Source organism: Drosophila obscura, unplaced genomic scaffold, assembly GCF_018151105.1.
Source record: "Drosophila obscura isolate BZ-5 IFL unplaced genomic scaffold, ASM1815110v1 contig_194, whole genome shotgun sequence".
NCBI classification, from domain to species: Eukaryota; Metazoa; Arthropoda; class Insecta; order Diptera; family Drosophilidae; genus Drosophila; species Drosophila obscura.
The window spans coordinates 870,371-890,387 of record NW_024542783.1 but is presented as its reverse complement, the minus strand read 5'-3'; the positions used below and the strand labels follow the sequence as shown (position 1 = coordinate 890,387).

Here is a 20,017-nt window from a genome sequence, read left to right as displayed (position 1 = left end):
AAGGGAGGCGCAAGAGAAGAAGTTTAGTGCCTATTAATTAATTCTGTAAATGTTGGGTTTATTATGGAACGACTACAGTTTACATATGAAAGGCCAGAAATGTCAATTAGTAGTTAAATGAATATGGTTAATCAAATAGCAGCTGTAACAGAGAATAATCTAGAAAAGCTAGTCGTATTTGCTTTTAAACTAGATAATTTAGTAATATTTTTGAAATCAGCTAATGCTGCTCAGCATTTACAGAATCCATCTTTGATAGAAAGCTTGGTAGGAAAGATGCCACTTAGTAAACGTATTCAATGGATTGAATATTCATCGCAAATACAGCCCTATCATAATTTGGACAACTTTAGCAACTGACTGAGCAATATAGCCAGAAGTATAGCAAGAGCAACGATTGCAGGCCCAATTAACGTAAAACAGTCGAAGGGTGAATATAAAGGTCCACAAAGTTCTATATTACACTCCTCCAAAAAAGAACATAGCCGGAACAAAGTGGAATGTCTTCATTGTCAGGGTGAACATTATTTAAATAAATGTGAACAATATTTAAAGGCTGAAAGAAAAGAAAAATGGAAAATCGTTAAGGATTTTCGATTGTGTTATGGTTGCCTTCGGAAGGGAAACACTGACATTTTGCAAATACCAACGCAAGTGTAAGAAAAATGGATGCAAGAAGCAGCACTATGTGTCTTTACACCCAGAAGATGCTAAAGAGGAATAGAAAGTTGAGCCGCAATAGGCTACGATAAATACGATGAAGCCAAACACTTCAAAATTGCTTTTCAAGGTTTTGGCTGTAGAAATTATGGGACCAAACAACAAGATCATTCGAACATACGCATTTTTAGACGAAGGATCATCTGCCACATTGATAAACGAGAATTTATCAGATATGCTGGGCGTAAATGACCAAAAAAGAAAGTTAACTTTGAACTGGATAGAAAATCACGCAAAAGAGATTTTGTCAATGGAATGCAACCTTCGCATTAGATCACCTGGAGCTGATAAAAAATGGCTACGTATGGCTGGGAACTCAGTACCTCAATTAGATCTACCCTTGCAGTCAGTAGATGTTGAGAAACTTACTGAAAAATACACACGGCTAAAAAATTTGCCAATATACAGACGCTAATCCTATGAATTTGATCGGAATTAATAATTGTCATTTGGTAGTCAACATCAAAAGTGTTTATTTAGATATAAATCTAATATAAGCTAAAACGCCGTTGGGCTGGCTTGTGTATGGCTCGAGTGGAGACCAAAAGATTGGGTTAACACGATTGTCAGTGGTTTTACATGCATGTCCAAAAGAAGACAGCTCAGAACAAGAAATCCATGAGTTGAAAGCAGATTACTTCACAACGGAGAATTTTCGAGTAAAGATACCAATAAAACCATTGGAATCAGGGGATATATCTAGAGCTAGGGATATATTAAAGAACACAACTAGAAAACTAGAAGGGTGTTACGAGACTGGACTCCTTTGAATGGAGGATGTGGTTAAATTCCCGGATAGCTACAGCATGGCTCTTCAGAGGTTGCACGGAGTAGAGAACAAAATGCACGGATTAGGAAAGATGGACGAATATGACAAAGCCATTATGGATTTTGTTCAAAAAGGATACGCTGTTAAAATGTCAAAGCACTAAGCAGCTCTTATTGAACCAAGGAATTGGTATTTACCGCACTTCGGTGTTGTTAACATAAACAAGCCCAAGAAAATGAGACTGGTTTTCGATGCAGCCGCGACTATCAATTTTGTTTGCCAAAATACCATGCTCTTAAAGGGACCTGATGAAAACCCACCATTAACAACGATTCTTAACAAATTTCGACAGGGGAAATTTTCAGTTTGTGCTGATATAAAGGAAATGTTTTTACATTTACATTTACAAGTCCGAAAAGAGGACCAGGATTCTTTAAGATACCTTTGGAGACATGGCAATCGTAATGCTCAGGTTGAAACATATAAGATGATTGTCCTTATATTTGGAGCATCATGCTCTCCTTGTTGTACCCAATACATAAAGAATATCAATGCACAAAACGCTGAAAGTTATAGGGAGAAAGAAATCGATGCCATTCAGACGATGCATTATGTAGATGACTTCGTTGCTAGTTTTGAATCCGAAGAAGAAGCCTTTCAAATCAGTCAGGAAGTCAAGAGAGTACATAAGATGGGAAAATTTGAACTCAGGAGCTTTGTATATAATTCCAAACGAATTCAGGAATTGCTAAATGACACGAAGGAAAACGACTTAGTAGCACAAGCCGTCCAAATGAGTAACGAATCAACAGACAAGATATTAGGCATGTATTGGGATAGTAAGTCCGACAACTTTGTATTCGATCTCAAGCTAAACCGTGTCGACAAAGAAACTGTAGAGGGAATGAAGTGCCCTACTAAACACCAAATACTAAGTCTAGTCAGGTCTGTACTTGATCCCTTCGGAATGTTAGCGGACTTAATGATACACGGAAAAATCTTGATACAAGATGTTTGGAGGACTGGAATACATTGGAATGACTTATTACCGGAAAATTTCTCTTCAAAATTCAAGATTTGGGTACTTCAGTTAGAGCAAGTAAAACATTTTCAATTGGATAGATGCTATAAGCCAGAATCACAATGACTGTAAAAACTAACCAGTTTGTAGTTATCAGTCGATTCTCAGACTATCTACGGTTGAAATGTATGATGGTATGGTGCATACCATAATTGTCGGAAGGAGATTCAACAAAGAGAAAAAGGAGAATTATTAGCACTTGAAATAGTCATTGCTGAATCAAAATTATGTAAAATGGTACAAAATCAAGTATACGCAGATGAGTTGGCTGAATTACAAAACTCTGAATCAGTTTCTAGGAGTAGTTCCATTTATACGCTCTCTCCAAAAGTTTTAGTTGTCGTGGGAAGATTGGATAAGCCATCGCTATACCAGAAATACAACGTCAACCAATAATACTGCCGCCACGACATAGCTAAACGAAATATGATGCAAATTCTGGATCACAAATCTACGAAAAACGGTTCGTCGGGCAAAAGATTTTTGCCAATATTGAAAAAATTATAGTGCCAAACAAATCGTTCCTTTAATGGGTCAACTACCCAAGGAGAGAGTGACACCATATCAACGACCTTTCACCTTTGTGGGATTAGACTACTTTGGTCCGGTGATGGTTACTATCAGAAGACGACAAGAAAAAAGATAGATTACGTGTTTAAGAATCAGAGCCATGCACTTGGAACTAGCTGCTGATTTATCCACAGACGCCTGTATTTTATGTATAAGGAACTTCGTGAACAGAAGAGGTGTTCCCGTAACAATACGATCAGATATGGAAACAAATTTCGTCGGAGCAGATAACGAATTAAAACAGGTTAAGGATTTATTTCACTGGGATTACATAAAATCTGAGATGTCAAATAAAGGAATCGACTGGAACTTCATTTTCGCTTCGAAGCCCAGTTCAGGAGGCTGCTAGGAGCGCTTGGTAGGATCAACAGAACGAGTCCTGAGCGTAACCGCAGAAAATAATAAAATTTGAATTCGAAAGCTTAATCTCTTTTAGGTGTTAAGCTGCAGATACAAAAGGTCTGGGTCGGATTTATAGCTGCATTTGTTAGCTTTTAAGAACTGCAAAGGTCTATGCAACCAGATATAAGATACTTAAGTTATGTGAAAAATAGAAGCAGAACCTCTGAAAAAAACCATGAAAAAAATAGCGGATTTTAAAAATTCTTTAAAAAAAAATTACACCATAAAAAACATAATAAAGTATAACAAAAATGTTTAAATACCGAAATCTATCAGAAAAAGTCATTTTGGTTCACAGCCTAAATAAAAAGTTCAATATTGTCGAGTAGTGTAATTTGCCAATTTGTAATTCCAGCCAAAGATGGTCATATTAGATTAGTAGAAGTTGAATCATCCACAAGCATTCTTAAACGTCCAGTATCAAAATTAGCCGTTTTGGATGTCTTAGGTAAACCACCGGATTAGTTTTACGGTGGGCGGTATGTTGCTGGTTCATTAAATTTTCGGTTGCTGATTTGAATTCGAATTTTAAATTTCAACGGTCACCGGTCCTACCCCTAAACTTACCGGCCTGCTATCGATATTTCTGAAAGCGAGTAAAATATTGGCATAAAGTCGCGTCGCCGATCTCTAGAAAATAGAACGGAGAGTAGAGTAAAAGAAAAAACGGCGGCACGACAACACAATTTAATAAATCATAACTGTAGTGCTTGCATAAATAAATGTATTTCGAAGCATAAAGATTATATTTGGTGTTGTTAATTATTTGCCACATTTAGTGGCAATAGGCTGCGAGGACATAAATCGTATGGAGCACGAAAGCGCAATCGTTAATCGCTTAGACTCGCCAATAGCCAGAGTCATAGTCGGAAAGATGTACGAACTACTGAATGAGCACAATGAATTACAAAAATAAATAATTAAATGCAAAAATGGAAAAGGGACATAATTCCTGATAAAACACTAGATGGAGATGACGTGCGTAGATTCAAAGATCCTGTTGCTGACAACGTTACTCGGTTCATGGTTTGCGACCGCACGAGAAATTCCGATTCAAAGAAGAAACACTAATCTTGAGTTCATGGCCAACACACACCGATAACACTACTCGACAAAATTGAATTTTTTATTTACGCTTCGAACCATTAGATTTGTGGTAAAAGTGGATGTGTGTAACACAGAGAAAAAAAGTTACCGACCCCATTAAATATATAATATGTATTCTTGATCAGCATCAATAGCCGAGTCGATATAGCCATGTCTGTCTGTCCGTCCTAGCGCCTAGTTCTCAGAGACTTTAAGTGCTAAAGTAATCACATTTTGTTCCAGTCTTAGATGATACACACTTTTACAAGCGTATTTCAAAATTTCACCCCGTCCGCTTCCACCAACACAAAGGACGAAAATCGGTGGGACAATTTTAAAGATTTCCATTCTACTTTACCTTTATGCCCATCCAAAGCTTTCGGAACGCCCACACTTTTAAACTTATAGGAAAACAGTCGTGTTGCAAATTGCACATTGAAGGGCTGCTACGCGATAAAAAAAGAACTTCGGCGAGAGTGGCAAGCCCACAGATCACCTGACTCGAAAGATCGGCTTAAAATAGCCAACCATCTACTACGCAGAGCCCTGGAAGATGCAAAAAAAAAAAAAAAAATATATCCAAATATCCGATCTGCGACCTGCCTCGTCTGCACGCCAGGCAGTGCCATTTATGGATCAGCCGGTCATCGATTTTTCCATCAATTCACGGATATCTTATTTCGGAATTTTTGAAGGTTCTTACATAAATATATATTGCCGAGTGGATTGCCCGGTAACAGAGGGTTACCTAACACAATCGCCTCCCAACAAGTGTCCAATGTCCCAGGTAAGGTGATCAGTGTGCACCGGTACCGTGGGAAAGGAATTTCGTTGGAACTTCGTGAATATATATTTTAAGGACTATTTATTTACTTAATATTATTTTCGATACTTATTGCGTAAGCCCCCTTGTACCGGTATCCTGTCTTTTGGCATGTGCCGGGGTTCGTGGTTTTCCTGGCTGCCGGCCGCGCGTGTGCTGAGGTTGGTAGCTATTTTTCTTTATTTTGTCTCTTGCTGTTCCCATTTTAGTTCTGCGTGGGAATTCGCTTATGTGGGCGACAATGGGTGTGGTATCGACCATGGGTACGATATTTTGGTATGCCGGGTGGAAAACTCGTGTTAAACCACAGCCAGAATGGCACGTGAACAGGTGAGTCGCGATGACGCCTCTGGTATCGCACCAACGATTTGTTGGGGCGACGAAGATCTCGGACATGGCTCTAGGCATTGCTCGGTGTATGGCGCTAAGGGTCATGTCGGTAGGTGGAAGGTACTCCAATGTGTTGGCAAAGATCTGTGTGGCGTCGGCCGTGGGTACGACAGGGCTGCGGTCGGTGTATCGTGGAGTCATCGTCCTGGTTTCCGGGCCCGGGCTGAGGGGCTCTGTGGATATCAGTTCAATTATGGGCCCCGACCAGTGTGTGGTCAGCGTGGCTGTTTCCCTTGTTGCTAGTCTGTTGATCTGTTGCTGCCGTTGTCGGTGTCGATTTTGTTGTCTTGGTTCAGGGCTGATTGTCGTCTCTGAGGGTGTTTCTGTGTTCACTTTCTCCTTGGAGGAGATGGTACTTACATGCTCTTTTGCTGGTCTTGGACCTGGGCTTCCTGTGTCGAGCGCCGGGTTCCAGTGCGTTAGTGCTTGTCTCGTGGATGAGATTCTCGTAGTTTCTTTGGGGTATGTGTCCCGGTTGCTCCGTAGTGACCTTGTGACTCGTTTTCCCGGTTGCTTGATTGTTGTTTCGTGTTGTTGGCTTCGGTTTCATGTTCGTGGGCCGGCGCTTTGCCTCTGCTGGGGCTGGGCTGGATGTCGTGTTCTTCGTGGCGATCTGGGTCGTTTTGTTCATTGGGGTAGGTCGTGGTCGTGTGTTCGCTGAGGTTTGTATGGGTGTCATGTTGGCGTTGCTGGGTGCCGAAATCGTTGGGATAGGTTGCGGACGTATGACGGCCGCCGTTGGCTTCGGTTTCTGGTGTCGGGGTTCGTTGCCTTGTACTCTGTTGGTCGGAACGGTGTGGATATGTGGTGTGGGGCACTGATCTCGTAATTGTAGAGGTGTGGTACCGCACTAGATCGTTGTTTCAATGGCGCATAGGAAGTCCATGCCGACGATGACTTGATCCAACATATTTGGTAGGACAAGGAGGGGTATTTGAACTTCTCTTTGATTCAGCCTGATGTGCGCCAGTAGAATCTGTGTGATCTTCTGACCGAGCCGTCGGCCAGGCGTATGCGGACGCATGCATCTTGCAGGTTGGTGTTGTTGTCCAGTTGTCGGGCGAGGTTTGCACTGATAAAGCTTCGGGATGCCCCTGTGTCGACGGTGTCTTCCTTTTAATGGTTACCATTGCCACTATCCAGTTCTCGTTCATGTGTAGCGCGGTTTTTATTCGCAGGGGAGACGTCGTTCCCGGCTGATCCCGTGTCAGTCTAGGACGCGAGTTGTTTCCCGACGTGTTCTGGCGACAGCAATCGATGGTCCGTGTGCCGCGCTTACCACATTCCCAGCAGAATAAGATCGAAGGGTTTTGGCAGTCGTATGCCGCATGCCCTGATTCACCACACCGGCGACAGGCTGCGCGTGGGTTGGCGATGGGGGTCGTGATCATGCGATGTGCTACATCGGGATTTATCGTACTGGCTGGGTTCGATGACTGCCTCCTTGGTGAGTCTGCCGAGTCCCAATGGGGCTTCCGAAATGGTGTTCGATTGGAGTCGCCGCTCCTATGCTCTGTAGTCGGCCTTGCGTATCTGGGCGTGTGTCGCGTGGGTGCGAGAGAGTTCGGTATGGTCCGCTATTGAATACTCTCGAACTCCGTGGCCAGCAGTGTTAGCTGAGACAAGTCTTGCAGTTCCTGGCCGCTGGTAGGGCGTTGTCCTAGATTCTGTTTAATTCCTTAACCGCGTCGTAGCCAGCGTGGTGCATGAGTAGTCGCATCTCGATGAGGAAATCTTTGAACAGTTCCCCCACCGCTTGCTTGCGGGCTTGGATCTGGCCTTCCAATTGTTCAAAATACCGTGGTGGCAAGAAGATCGTTAAGAATTCCTGGCGGAAATTTTCCCATGAGGAACTTTGTAGGTGGCTGGTGCAGAACCAACGACTGCCACGGTCTGTGAGAAGTTCGGCCATGGCCCGCGGCAGCTGGTTTGTGTCCACCCCATACGAAAGCGCGCGTTCTTCGAGTAGTTCAATGAACGATAGATGGTCATCGTGGCCGTCAAACTGGATTCCCCATTTTCGGATTCGTTCAGCCATGGGTGCGGCGTGGTTGCAGTGGTGTCCTTGCATTGGTCGGCCGCTCGCTGGCACGATCCCCGGTACGGGCGCTATGTGAGTCTCTGTAGCTAGACCCCTTGGAAACCGGACTGCAGGAGTGCGGTATTTGGTGACTGCGGGGACTCGTAGTCCGGTTCTGGGATCAATTTGGCGAGTGTCGGATGGTCCGGGAGTGGTGGGCAGTCGTGACTTGGAGCGAGAGCGTGAGGCTGGTTTGGCATAGTGTCTCTCGAACTCTCCTTGGCGAATCCAGGCGTCTTGCGCGAGGGGCCCATCGACGAGTGCGGCAAATTTTTTTTGGCGACAATGTCCAATGTCCCAGGTAAGGTAATCAGTGTGCACCGGTACCGTGGTAAAGGAATTTCGTTGGAACTTCGTAAATATATATTTTTTGGAATATTTATTTATTTAATATACAATAATATACAATACAATATACAATACAATAATACACAATAAATCGATACATATTGCGTAAGCCCCTAATCTTGGCCAGCGCCTTTCCGTCGATTGGCCGCGCGTGTTCTGAGTCCTCTCTTTTATTTCTTTCTTCGTTCGTCTTTCTTTCTTTCGACCTGTGCTGCGTCTTCGAATTCGTTGGTGTTGATATCTTTATCTGGGAGTAGCGTTGATTGCATCGGCTCGCATCATCAAAGAGAAGGCAAATACATTTCCCGTCCATCTAGAAAACGTTTTTAAAACACACTCAGCCGCAAATAGCTTTGTGCTTCCACCAACCAACAATCTGCCAATCATATTCTAATCAGGAGAAGTGACAAGGGTACATATCAAAGCAAAAAAAAAAGCTCCGGGCCACGATTTCATCTTCCCTAAAATTATCATAGAATTGCCGAGCTGTATAGTATATTTCCTCACCATGATATTCAACAGCATGATGAAATTTGGCTATGGAATGGAGGAAATCAGTCATCACAAAGATCCATAAAGCTGGAAAAGACAAGTTCCAGCCATCATCATATAAGCCCATCAGTCTACTGACTTGCCTATTGTCTAGGGCAGCAGCGCTGTTAATGCTATTAACATCGCGCCGCTAGCTCGCGCGCTCTCCCGTGCCCTTCGCTCTCGCGCTGCGTGAATGCGATTCACGGCTCTCCATCACGGGCGCTAGCCGCCGGCCGAGCTGTGCGATTCAGTATCGTTTCCACCCCCGCCAAACATACGTATATCTGTCAGGATCCAACAATATACCTTCGATAAATTAAAACACCATCTGAAGACTATTTATTGGGAATCATACTCTTGGGAAACCGAAGCCGACCCGACCACATCCACCCTACTACAAACATTGGTCCTTCGAGCCGGATCTTCACCTTCACCATAAGGAGGAGTCCAACCTGCAAGCATCGGTGGATTACATCGCTACGTTCCGAAGATGAGTACGATTTCGTCTTCCCAAATCGCTTCCTAGTGCGATTTTGATTTATTCCCCACCAATTCCGAGTTCCGCGATATATTTATATATATTCTTATATACATATCTGTACATACAGTGCTATCCAGTGTCCGTTTTACATTCCTTTTCGCCAACGCCATATTATCGGCGAGTCCAGCCGTTCTCCGTTCGTTCGCCGCCAACTACCAGTGTTACGGTGGTGCATCCATTCCGCTTTGTCTGGGCTTACGCTTGTGAATTTAAATAAAAAAAAAAAAAATTCACCCAAATCCAGCTGCCAAAAGAAAGACAACACAAATTCCAGTCCAAAAGAACGACTGATCTACATAAGTGCATATACACACGCACACGGGTGCAATCCACCCCCGTAATAAATACGCGCTCTCAGCACGAATAAATAAAAATACTTAAATACATGTCACAGAGCCAAATTAGGTTGGTGTCTTGTCATTTTATTTCCGCATCGGATTCTGTAAATAACTAACATATTATCCCAAGTGGTCCTAACATTTAACATCTACTTAAAATTATAGTGCACATTAAAATAATATAATTATTGTATTAACACAAACTCCATATATACAAACATATACATAACACTCCATATCTACATACCACTCTACATCTACATACCACTCTCGACATCTAACCAACGCAGCCCACACATACTCTCATAAAACGGCATATATTTATACCCGTACTCAAAAAAGAGTTAAGGGGTATATTAGATTTGTGGTAAAAGTGGATGTGTGTAACGCAGAGAAGGAAACGTTTTCGACCCCATAAAGTATATATATTCTTGATCAGCATCAATAGCCGAGTCGATAGAGCCATGTCTGTCTGTCCGTCTGACCGTCTTGTTTGACGCCTGGATCTCAGAGACTATACGAGCTAGGACGACCAAATTTGGTTTCCAGACTCATGTGATATCACACTGCTACAAGTGTATTTCAAAATTTCGCCCCGCCCCCTTGCGCCCCCACAAAGGACGAAAATCTGTGGCAGCCACAATTTTAAAGATACGATAAAACTAAAAACACAGTATCGTAGAGAATGACCATATCTACCAGATTGCCGAATCTGAATCAGATTGGATCATAATTATAGCCAGAATGACGAAATTAATTTTCAGTTGCTTTATATACAGACTGAGTACGGGTATAAGTAGAGTCGCGTCCCCAGAAGCGACTGGCACGTTCCTTCTCGTTTATATTAAATTCTGCGATTCCGAGCAATTTACGCGTTCCCTCCATACCTTTCGGGCGCCACAATAAAGAATAATATCTCTAAATTATCCTTAACCCAGGCACAGCGCTTTTCCGCAGCTATTTCGCATTTTTTCTCTGAATATTTTTATATTTGTATTTTGTATGTGTGTGACGGAGAGAAACTAGTGGTGACAAAATTAAAACACTATCGGTACTACCGACGAAGCAATCACGCATTTAATTTCTTGACTCCAAATCTCGTGTTCTTGTCTCAGATCGGCTCTACTATCGCCAAGGCATAACACGGGAGCAAGAAATCGAGAAAAATTACGTCTGCAATTCATCCGCACAAAGCAAGCAAAATAATTTGCCCACTGCACAAGTCCATCAAAAGGTAAAAGGAGGAACGCTGTACTAACAATATTTCTTTAAATATTGCACCAGCCAGTGTGACCGTTCCTCTCCTCAGTGTGCATCAATTTGATTCACTCATTGTTTTGGGAACTTTGGTCAAGAGCGACCTCAAATCATCCGAGTTGGTATTTAAAATTGTTTTCCAGCAACTCGCGAGGCCCTTTTCTCTTCCATTCAGAAGTCGTGGGTTCTTTTTTGTATTTTTTGAGGGATTTATTGCCTTCGTGTGTGGTGCCCAGCCAAGCCTGTTTGTTTTGTTCGCCAATCCGCGGATCCCGCACCCGACTTCGCTATCAAATCCTGCGTGTGTGAGAGCGTAGTATGCCAACGGGTGACAAGGACAGCAAAGGGTTTTTGGCTGTGACCTCTCTACGACGACTACGCACCTCTTCAGCCTCAGGAACTACGCCAACTCAGAAGATCAAGTCGCCAGTCACTCCCAGAGCAGCCAGTAGCAGCCCTGCTGCGAGGACCAAGTCGGTTCTCTTCCCGTCTCCCGTCACTCTCAAGGTGCCAGCTCGGATCCAAGACGATCCAACCAGCACTTTCGTTTTCAGTCCCGTCAGCTCTCGACACTCTATCACGATGGATCCATCCGCCACCACTACTGCACGGGCAAAACTAGTTGCCGCCATTGGCCGCTTGTCTCACTTGGAAGCGCGCATCACTGCCGCTCCATCCGCATCTCTTTCCGAGGTTCGCCGAGGTTTCCTCAGTATGTGGGCGGATGTCGAGGCGGAGTATAAGGCGTGCTCCGCAGTGATGGTTGACTTGGATCCAGGGGTACAAGAAGACATCCGTGAGAAGTACGGCGAGTGTTATGGGGTATTTGAACAGTGCCTAGCTGACCTCAATGCTCAGCTAGCCCAAACATCAGTCTATCCGTCTGCTCGGCAAACCTACCAGGGCGGCTGTCGACTGCCCCCCTGCAACATTGAGGTCTTCAAGGGAGATTACGTCCGCTGGCCGACTTTCCGGGACTTATTTACGGCGATCTATATAAATAATTCTCGGCTGTCTCCGGTAAAGAAGTTATACCATCTCACCGCTAAAACAAGTGGCAATCCTAAGTCCGTGCGATCTCTGTTCCAAAGAGAATCACCCGATTCGACTATGTCCGCACTTCTTACAAATTACCGTGGATGCACGTGCCAGCTGTATAAAAAAGAGGCAGCTGTGCTTGAACTGTTTCGTCAGAGGTCATCAGCTCCGCGAATGCCAAAGCGCCCACAGTTGCTTCACTTGTGGATCCCGCCACCACACGCTTCTTCACCGTGGTACTCCAGCTCCCAGCGAATCGACAGCCACCACAGTGGAGGATCCCGATTCCTCCGTCACTCCACCCAACGTTCAGAACTATTTTGCCTCAGGAACAAGGGCTGTGCTTCTCGGCACTGCAATAATCAACATTTGCCACCTGGGGACAAATCCGATTTAACTCTCCAAAATCCTGAAGTGGCGTTATTTCCGATACGTCTTCAACGCCGACATTACAAAGATGTATCGCCAGATTTTGGTACTTCCTACGCAGACGCCCTTCCAGCGAATATTATTTCGCAACCAGGAGGGGGAGATTCGCGATTACGAACTGAAAACCGTAACCTTTGGGGTCACGTTTCCGTCTCCGTTTTTAGCCATCCGGGTACTACAACAGCTTGCCGACGACATCCAGTCTCGATATCCAAAGGCAAGTCACATTGTGCGGCAGTTCATGTACATCGACGACGTCGTAGCCGGGACAGACTCCATCAAGGAGGCTCAGCTGGCTATCCTCGAATTGCAGGCCGCCCTCAGCTCTGCAGGTTTTCCACTGCGTAACTGGACGTGCAACCAAAAGGAGTTCTGTCTCAGATTGCAAAGCTGTTTGACCCCGCGGGGTGGCTGGCCCCATTCATCGTCCGGTCCAAGATTTTCATGCAGGAGATCTGGTTGCAAGAGATGGGATGGAACGAACATCTCCAAAATGCGTTGTATCAGCGCTGGCTAGACTTTCTGTAAAGTCACGCTTTCCTCCCCCAGATCAAGATTCCAAGATGGATTGGTGCCCAGCCACCGGTAAAGATCGAACATCACGGTTTCTGCGATGCATCTGAAAAGGCGTACGGTGCCACGATCTACGTGCGCGTCGAGTGTGACCAGCATATTATGGTGCATCTGTTGTCGGCGAAAACACGAGTTGCACCCGTAAAAACCGTTTCGCTTCCCCGATTAGAGCTGTGCGGTGCAGTACTCCTTTCCGAAATGGCGACGGCTATCCTGCCAAGCATGCCGACGGAAAGTCCTCAATGTTATTACTGGACCGATTCTACAATTGTACTGGCCTGGTTGAACAAGCACGCTTGCCACTGGACTACCTTTGTGGCCAACCGAGTGACCAAAATAGCTCAAACTACCGGAACCAAGAATTGGGCTCATGTCCGTTCCGAACACAACCCTGCTGACTTAGCCAGTAGAGGCGTAGCTCTACAGGAACTGGTCGATAACCAACTCTGGTGGCATGGGCCAGCTTGTTTGCAATCTCCACGTGATCAATGGCCGACCCAAGCCGATGCAGCTCCAATTATGACCCTAGATCCTAGAGGATCCGGAACCTTATAAAGGGTGTGGTGAACTCATGCAAAGTATGCATCGCCCACAAGAAGAAGTTACAGACCCAACTGATGGGTGATCTCCTGACAGAACGAACTTCTTTCTCCAGACCGTTTACCCATACAGGAATTGATTACGCCGGTCCTTTTGACATAAAGAATTATACTGGGAGAGCTTGCCTGATCACTAAAGGTTATGTGTGCGTATTCGTATGTGTTTCCACAAAGGCTATTCATTTGGAGGCCACTTCCGACTGACCACAGAGAAATTTCTAGCCGCCTTTGCTCGTTTCGTCGCTCGACGAGGTTGTCCGCAGCAAACCCATTCAGATAATGGGAAAACTTTCGTGGGAGCAGCCACTGTCCTTTCTCGGGACTTCCTCGAGGCGTTCCAGGGCTCGGTGACTGATGCATATAGCCATCAGCGGGTTTCATGGAGGTTTATCCCGCCAGGAGCTCCACACATGGGGGGCTTGTGGGAAGCCGGCGTAAACAGTTTTAAAACGCTCTTCTACAAAGCCACTTCGACCCGGCAATATACATTTGAAGAGCTTTCGACGCTTCTCACGAAGATTGAAGTATGCCTTAATTCCAGGCCGCTCTCACCCATGTCCGAATGTCCGACGGAGTTGCTGGCCCTTACTCCCGGGCACTTCCTTATTGGAGCACCGTTAATGGCGACAGCAGACCCCGAAATAAAGGAGAACCTCCAGGCGATCATTGATCGGTGGAAGCATTTGAAGGCCCTCAAACAGCAGTTCTGCCAGAGGTGGAAAGATGAGTATCTCAAAGTACTCCACAAGCGCAACAAGTGGCAGACAGCGATGCCCAATCTTCAGGTCGGCGATATGGTTATCGTCAAGGAAGCTAACCTGCCCTCTAATGACTCGCGACTCGGAAGAGTACAGTCCGTGTATCCCGGCGCCGAAAAGAGGGTCCGGGTGGTAGACATTCTCACGGCCCGCGGTGTCCTCAAACGCCCGGTCGCAAAGGTCGTTCTCCTTCCGGTAGAACGCCCTCATTTCGTACAACAGTAACATAAGGGGTTCCCGATCAACGATGTGGGGACATAGCGCCATTCCATGTCTTGCGTCAACTCCTGAATTGTTGCCACTCGATTTGCCACGAAAACCTGAAATTTGGCTGTCTCATCCCGTATCCAAGATAACGCCGTAGACGAGTCCGACCAGCAGTAAAACTGGCCTGGGAAGATTCCCGTCTCCTTTATGTTACGCATAACCTTCGCAAGCAAAAAAGGCTCCACTCAATTCCAGCTTTGGAATCGACAATGATTTTAGTGGCGCCACTCGAGACTTTGAGCACAAAACATTGCTCGACGACTCCCCTTGCCCTTGATGGACGACAAGAGGAAATGAAATGCGAGAGATGCTTGCCAAACTGTTTCTCAGGTCAGTCCAAGTTGAGTGCAGCGCTGTCGGTAGGCTTTCATCCCAGTCCAAATGTTCTCTCCAAAGCTGCTGAAGGAAGATTTTGCACCGGACAATAACAGGATCCAATCCAAGAGGGTTAAAATCGTTGATACCTGACCGCTTGGAGGGCCTTGAATTCGTGTCCAGCGCGGACAAGGCAAACAGCTGCTGATCCGACGCAGGGTCCCAAGCTAAACGAAGAGTTTTGGTAATGTCGCTGCCATCATGAAACCGTAGAAATTCCTCCACGTCGTCTTCTGGAATTCTATCAAGCACCTGCTGGTTACTCGATCACCATTTTCTAAGCTTGAAGTAACCGCAAGACAATAGACTTGAAGTTTGGCGCATCTTTTCCATGACCTCTGCGACCGAGTTGCCGCCAGAGATGAGATCATCAACATAGAACTCCTGTTGCAGAGCAGCTGAGCCAAGAGAATAGGGATTACCCTCGTCGATGGCCAGATGGTGCATTGCGCGGACAGCTAAAAACGATGCAGCCCTCGTACCGTATGTGACGGTGTCTAATATGTAGACCTGAACCTCGGACTGGATCAAATCTCGCCATAGGATACACTGGAGAAAATTATTCAGGTGGAGATACCTTTACGCAGCGGTATATTTTACAAATGTCACCAGTGAGAGCGACGGGATATGTGCGGAACCGTATCAGTATGTTAAACAATGCAGGTTGGATAACAGGACCTGTCATCATCACATCATTAAAAGAGCATCCAGTTGCGACACGGAGTTTTGTCGTGGTACTATCCTCCTTTAAAACGCAGTGATGAGGCAGAAAATACTTGCAGAGGCTACGTGAGTCAGGATGGACTTTGGACATATGCTTTAAAGCAGTATACTCTTTCATAAAAGCTGAGTAACGCTCTTTGAGCGTGGGCTTACGATCCAGTTTTCGCTCCAAACTGAGAAATCGTCGATACGCCTGAGTTTAGGAGCCTCCCAAGCGATCAGCAGCATGCTTTAAAGGCAGTCGAACGGAGTACTCCCCTGATGGCAAACGTGAAAAGTGGCTTACGAAATGCTCCTCATAATCTACTTCTTCCTTTGTGCTCAAACTAGCCTCCACACAATTCTCCAACCAACCTTGCATTCATTCTAGCCTCCGAATCCGGAGAATTTTGGGTTGCCAAAAGCGACGAGCTTGATACCCCCTGTCCACCACCAGATACGATTCACCCAAGCCGGGTCTTCTGCGAAAGAGGCAATCCATCTATGAGCTTGATTTGCCTTACCCAGAGAAGGTCATAGAATATGCTCGCGCCAATGAGGAGATCTACTCGCTCAGGATTAAAGAATGCAGGATCGGCAAGCTGAATATTGGAGGGAATGTTCCAATCGTCTACATTAACTGCCAGACCTGGTTGGCTATCTGTAATTGTGGGTGCGATGAGAGCAGTGAGTGTGGTCGAATAGTCCGAAGTGCGAGACTGCATGCAAATGCTGACGGTGGATCCCTCAGTGGACACGCTATTATCGCCCAGACCAGAAACAAGGGCAGACGATTGAGTTCTCCTAAGCTGAAGCTGCTGGGCGAACCTGGATGTAACGAGATAAAGCTGGGATTCTGCATCTAGAATGGCGCGACAAGGAACCAAAACGCCAGATCGATTTTTCACAAAAACAACAGCTGTAGCCAACAGCACAACATCGGAGTGGAGACCTTGGGCAGCAAGAGAGAAAGCCGCATGAGACGGCACACTGCTAGCAGAATCCTGAACCGGCGTAATAGGTCCTGGTTGTACTGCTCGTTCTGGAGGAGAAACAGCTGGGGAGCTTTGCACTATGGATGAGTCGAAGTGCAATAAGGTATGATGCCTCCTTCCGCAAACTCTACACTGGCCACCTGTACATGCACCCGATTTTAAGCAGTTAAAACAAACTGACAGCTTCTTCACTTCCTTGTGACGCAGAAAAGGAGATAAATGTGTGAAGATGCTGCACGAGTATATTCCGTGGGCCGCTGAATGGCAGAAAGGGCATACAGACGGGTCGGCGGAAGAGTTAAAGGCAACAACGGTTTTCTTTGGATGTGTAGACTGGCTTTTCCCACCTGAGCGCTACCAGCGTGTGTCGCTATAGCGTATTGCACGTTCTCCATCTTCTGGCATCGCTTCTCCAGGAAATCGTAGAACTCCCCAGCTCCCCAGCTGTGGGTATCCTGTCCGATGACGCAGTCTCTTCCCATTTGGTTTGGGTCTTCGCAACTAGTTTTTGCAGCAGCATGTGGATTACCATGCATACCGACATCTCCTCAACACTTCCTAATGTCTGCAGGGCACGCGTATGCAAGTTGACTTCCAGCCATTTTTCCTCCATCTAAATATTTACGTCCGCGCCTGTATTCGGCTCTTTGTCCATGCCAACCGGTGTAATGCAACGAAACAACGGAAAATGTAAGACCGCTGACGCGACGAAGAACAGAACGGGAGCGAGAATAGAAGACACGGAAAGTCAAGGGCCGCGGCTGCAGCGACGCAGAGAAAGAGAGATTCGGCGATTAAGCAACGGAATATTAGACGGCTGCAGTCTCTCTGAACATGCACTTTAACTGTTATTATTTGCACTATTTGTTGGTCGTTAAACGGCACAGCAACGAATATCTTGTTCGATTTTTATAAACGAAACGCGATTAAAAAATTTAGTTAAATCATGTCGGGGTCACCAATGTTTGAGATCAAAAGCTTTTTGGCACCTATATCTTTCGATTTAAAACGCTATAATATTTATCTATACCGGCGGCTAGCTGAAGCCAATTCCTCGCTCTTTTGCCCGGCCAGATAAATGTACACAAAGCGGGGTTCGGAATGCAACCTATGCGGGGAGAGATTAGCATAGAACTAACTTAGGCCTCGACGGCCGATCAAAGCAAGAGCCGAAGCGGCAGGTGCAGAGCGCCCTTTAACAGAGAGAGAGCAGCAGCACTGCCGAACTACATAAGTTTAGGTTTAGATACTCTTATACAAATAGGTACAGCTTCATTTAATATTATGAAATAGACGCTTAAATAGCCGCTGGTACGAACACTCTCTCTGAGCCACTCTCAATTTGTATGTTCGCTTCGCTTTTCACAAATCGCTTCTTCTTTCTTTACACATTCACACATACTGACGCACTGTATTTGCCGCCTCTCCCTACCTGACTTACGCTGTTCCTTAGCATGTCTCCCAGTTTTTCAATAATAAATAGTACCATTTTTCATTATATATATACTGTATATACTGTGCTAAAAGGTGCAGCTCAACGGCAACAGCTCACATACTGCTGGTTATATGACAACATGGCACATACTTCATGCGATGACTTTGCTCCTACTCGTGGACGCGTCGACTTGATAAAGTCTCGCTGTGGCCTCATCTAGACTTGTTCGGACTGCCGATAGAAGAGTCAAACTCATAATGAATTCGCGGCCGTCAATGTTGGGTTTTGTATTCTTCATGATATGTTTATATCTATGGAGTCTTACTTTTAAAATTTAATAACTTTAGCTGAGTCGCCGAAGAGAAAGAAGGGTAATAACAGTCTGCCCTCTAGTAATATAAATGCCTATCTTGCAGTTCCTGGGAAACCCTCACTTCCAACGACTAAGGGACCTTCTTCATCACCTACCGCCTCTCCGGCGCCCGTATCTGACTGCGATGTCAAACGGGAAGTTTACAATCCTCTCGGCTGCGCTTCTGGACCCGCACTGGAAGCCGCCGACGATGCTGTCAGCATGGATGTGGATGTTCCGTCTAACACGGCTTCCATCGTCATCTCTGAAAAGGGTTTTTTGTTTTCTGATTCAGATCCTCGGAATAAAATTGCTTCGCCGTTGCTACCTAATAATTCTATCACCCCTCCATCTACTTCAACTGCTATCGCTCCACTAAAATCTATTTTCGTTTCTCGACTTATGGCATCGGCCACACAAGTTCTGGTTAGAGACTTTATATAATCTAAACTTAATATTCATAGTTCCTCTGGTTTGGTAGTTACTAAATTTAATTTTAAAGTCAAACGTAACATTTCCTCCTCTGTTTCCTGACAAACACGTCAATAGTATGCTCCACACCTCTTTCTGTCCGGAACATACGATTTGGCATATTTTTATTAATCGTTCCTATAACCCTGAACTTCGAGTGGGTGTCCTCCCTAAGCCATCTTCGTCCACATAAACTTTCGTTCGTCCAACACCATCCTTGGCTGCATTACCTTCAGTTTCAAGAACTAAATGCGCCCTGGCTCTAAAGATATCAAATCAGAATTTTTGCGGCTTTTTCAGAAAACTAAATAAGTTATATACTGACAGTGCTTCTTTCGAGTCGGATATAATCGCCTTTTCTGAAACCTGGCTGAACTCTTCAATTTATAATTCCGAGATTCTAATGGATAAATTTAATATATATGGGTTGGACCGTCCAACTCGTGTTGGCGGTGTCCTGGTTGCCGTTCGCTCGCACATAGCGTCTCAACTCTTTTTCTTCGAAACGAAAAACAACATTGAAATAATTGTAGTTAAACTTCGCTTGACGTCTTTCAATCTTCTTATATCCTGCTCTTACATTCCACCATCCTCCGAATTTTCTACCTATATGCTTTACTTTTTACATCTTCAGTCTGTTTCGTCCCAACTCAATACTCTGATCGTCTTATAGTGCTTTGAGACTTTAACCTACCTTATATCTCATGGTCTCCTCCTGTGGATTCCAATCGGATGTTAACATCTATTCTGCATGATTTCGTAGATTTGTCCTATACATTGTTGGGTCACGTAAGTATGCCTGGACGTTGATATGCAATGACTGCACCTTCAAGTGGCCCAAGCGACACCAATCCGACGCCTGTTACGCGCGGAACCCAGGCAGAAACGCAGCCCCTCCTCCCGCCCAACCGACCGAGGGGCACTGCCGCATGACGACGCGTGTTACCGAACCGATCGCGAACATGCAGGAAAGATAGGGGCTAGACTAATATTTGAGGAAAACTAGATCTAAACACAATTAAAAGATCTAAACATGAAAAAATACCTAAGAAAGAGTACTAAATCCTGGAAAGGCTTGTTAGTA

The 20,017-nt window shown here is 45.2% G+C and overlaps 1 protein-coding gene across 23 annotated transcripts in view; it reads left to right on the top strand.

Annotated features, from left to right (window-relative positions):
- LOC111075397 (forkhead box protein P1) overlaps positions 1-20,017 on the top strand; it is a 345,608-nt gene that overhangs the window by 135,971 nt on the left and 189,620 nt on the right. The window contains exon 6 of one of the 23 annotated variants that reach the window (XM_041593688.1): positions 5,661-5,781. The exons of 21 other annotated variants lie outside the window; for them this stretch is intronic. In XM_041593688.1, coding sequence (XP_041449622.1) covers positions 5,661-5,777 — 117 coding nt within the window. In that variant the 3' untranslated portion in view covers positions 5,778-5,781. Of the gene's footprint in view, positions 1-5,660; positions 5,782-18,526; positions 19,371-20,017 lie in introns of those variants that run through there. One more of the 23 variants, XM_041593679.1, reaches the window with a different exon arrangement.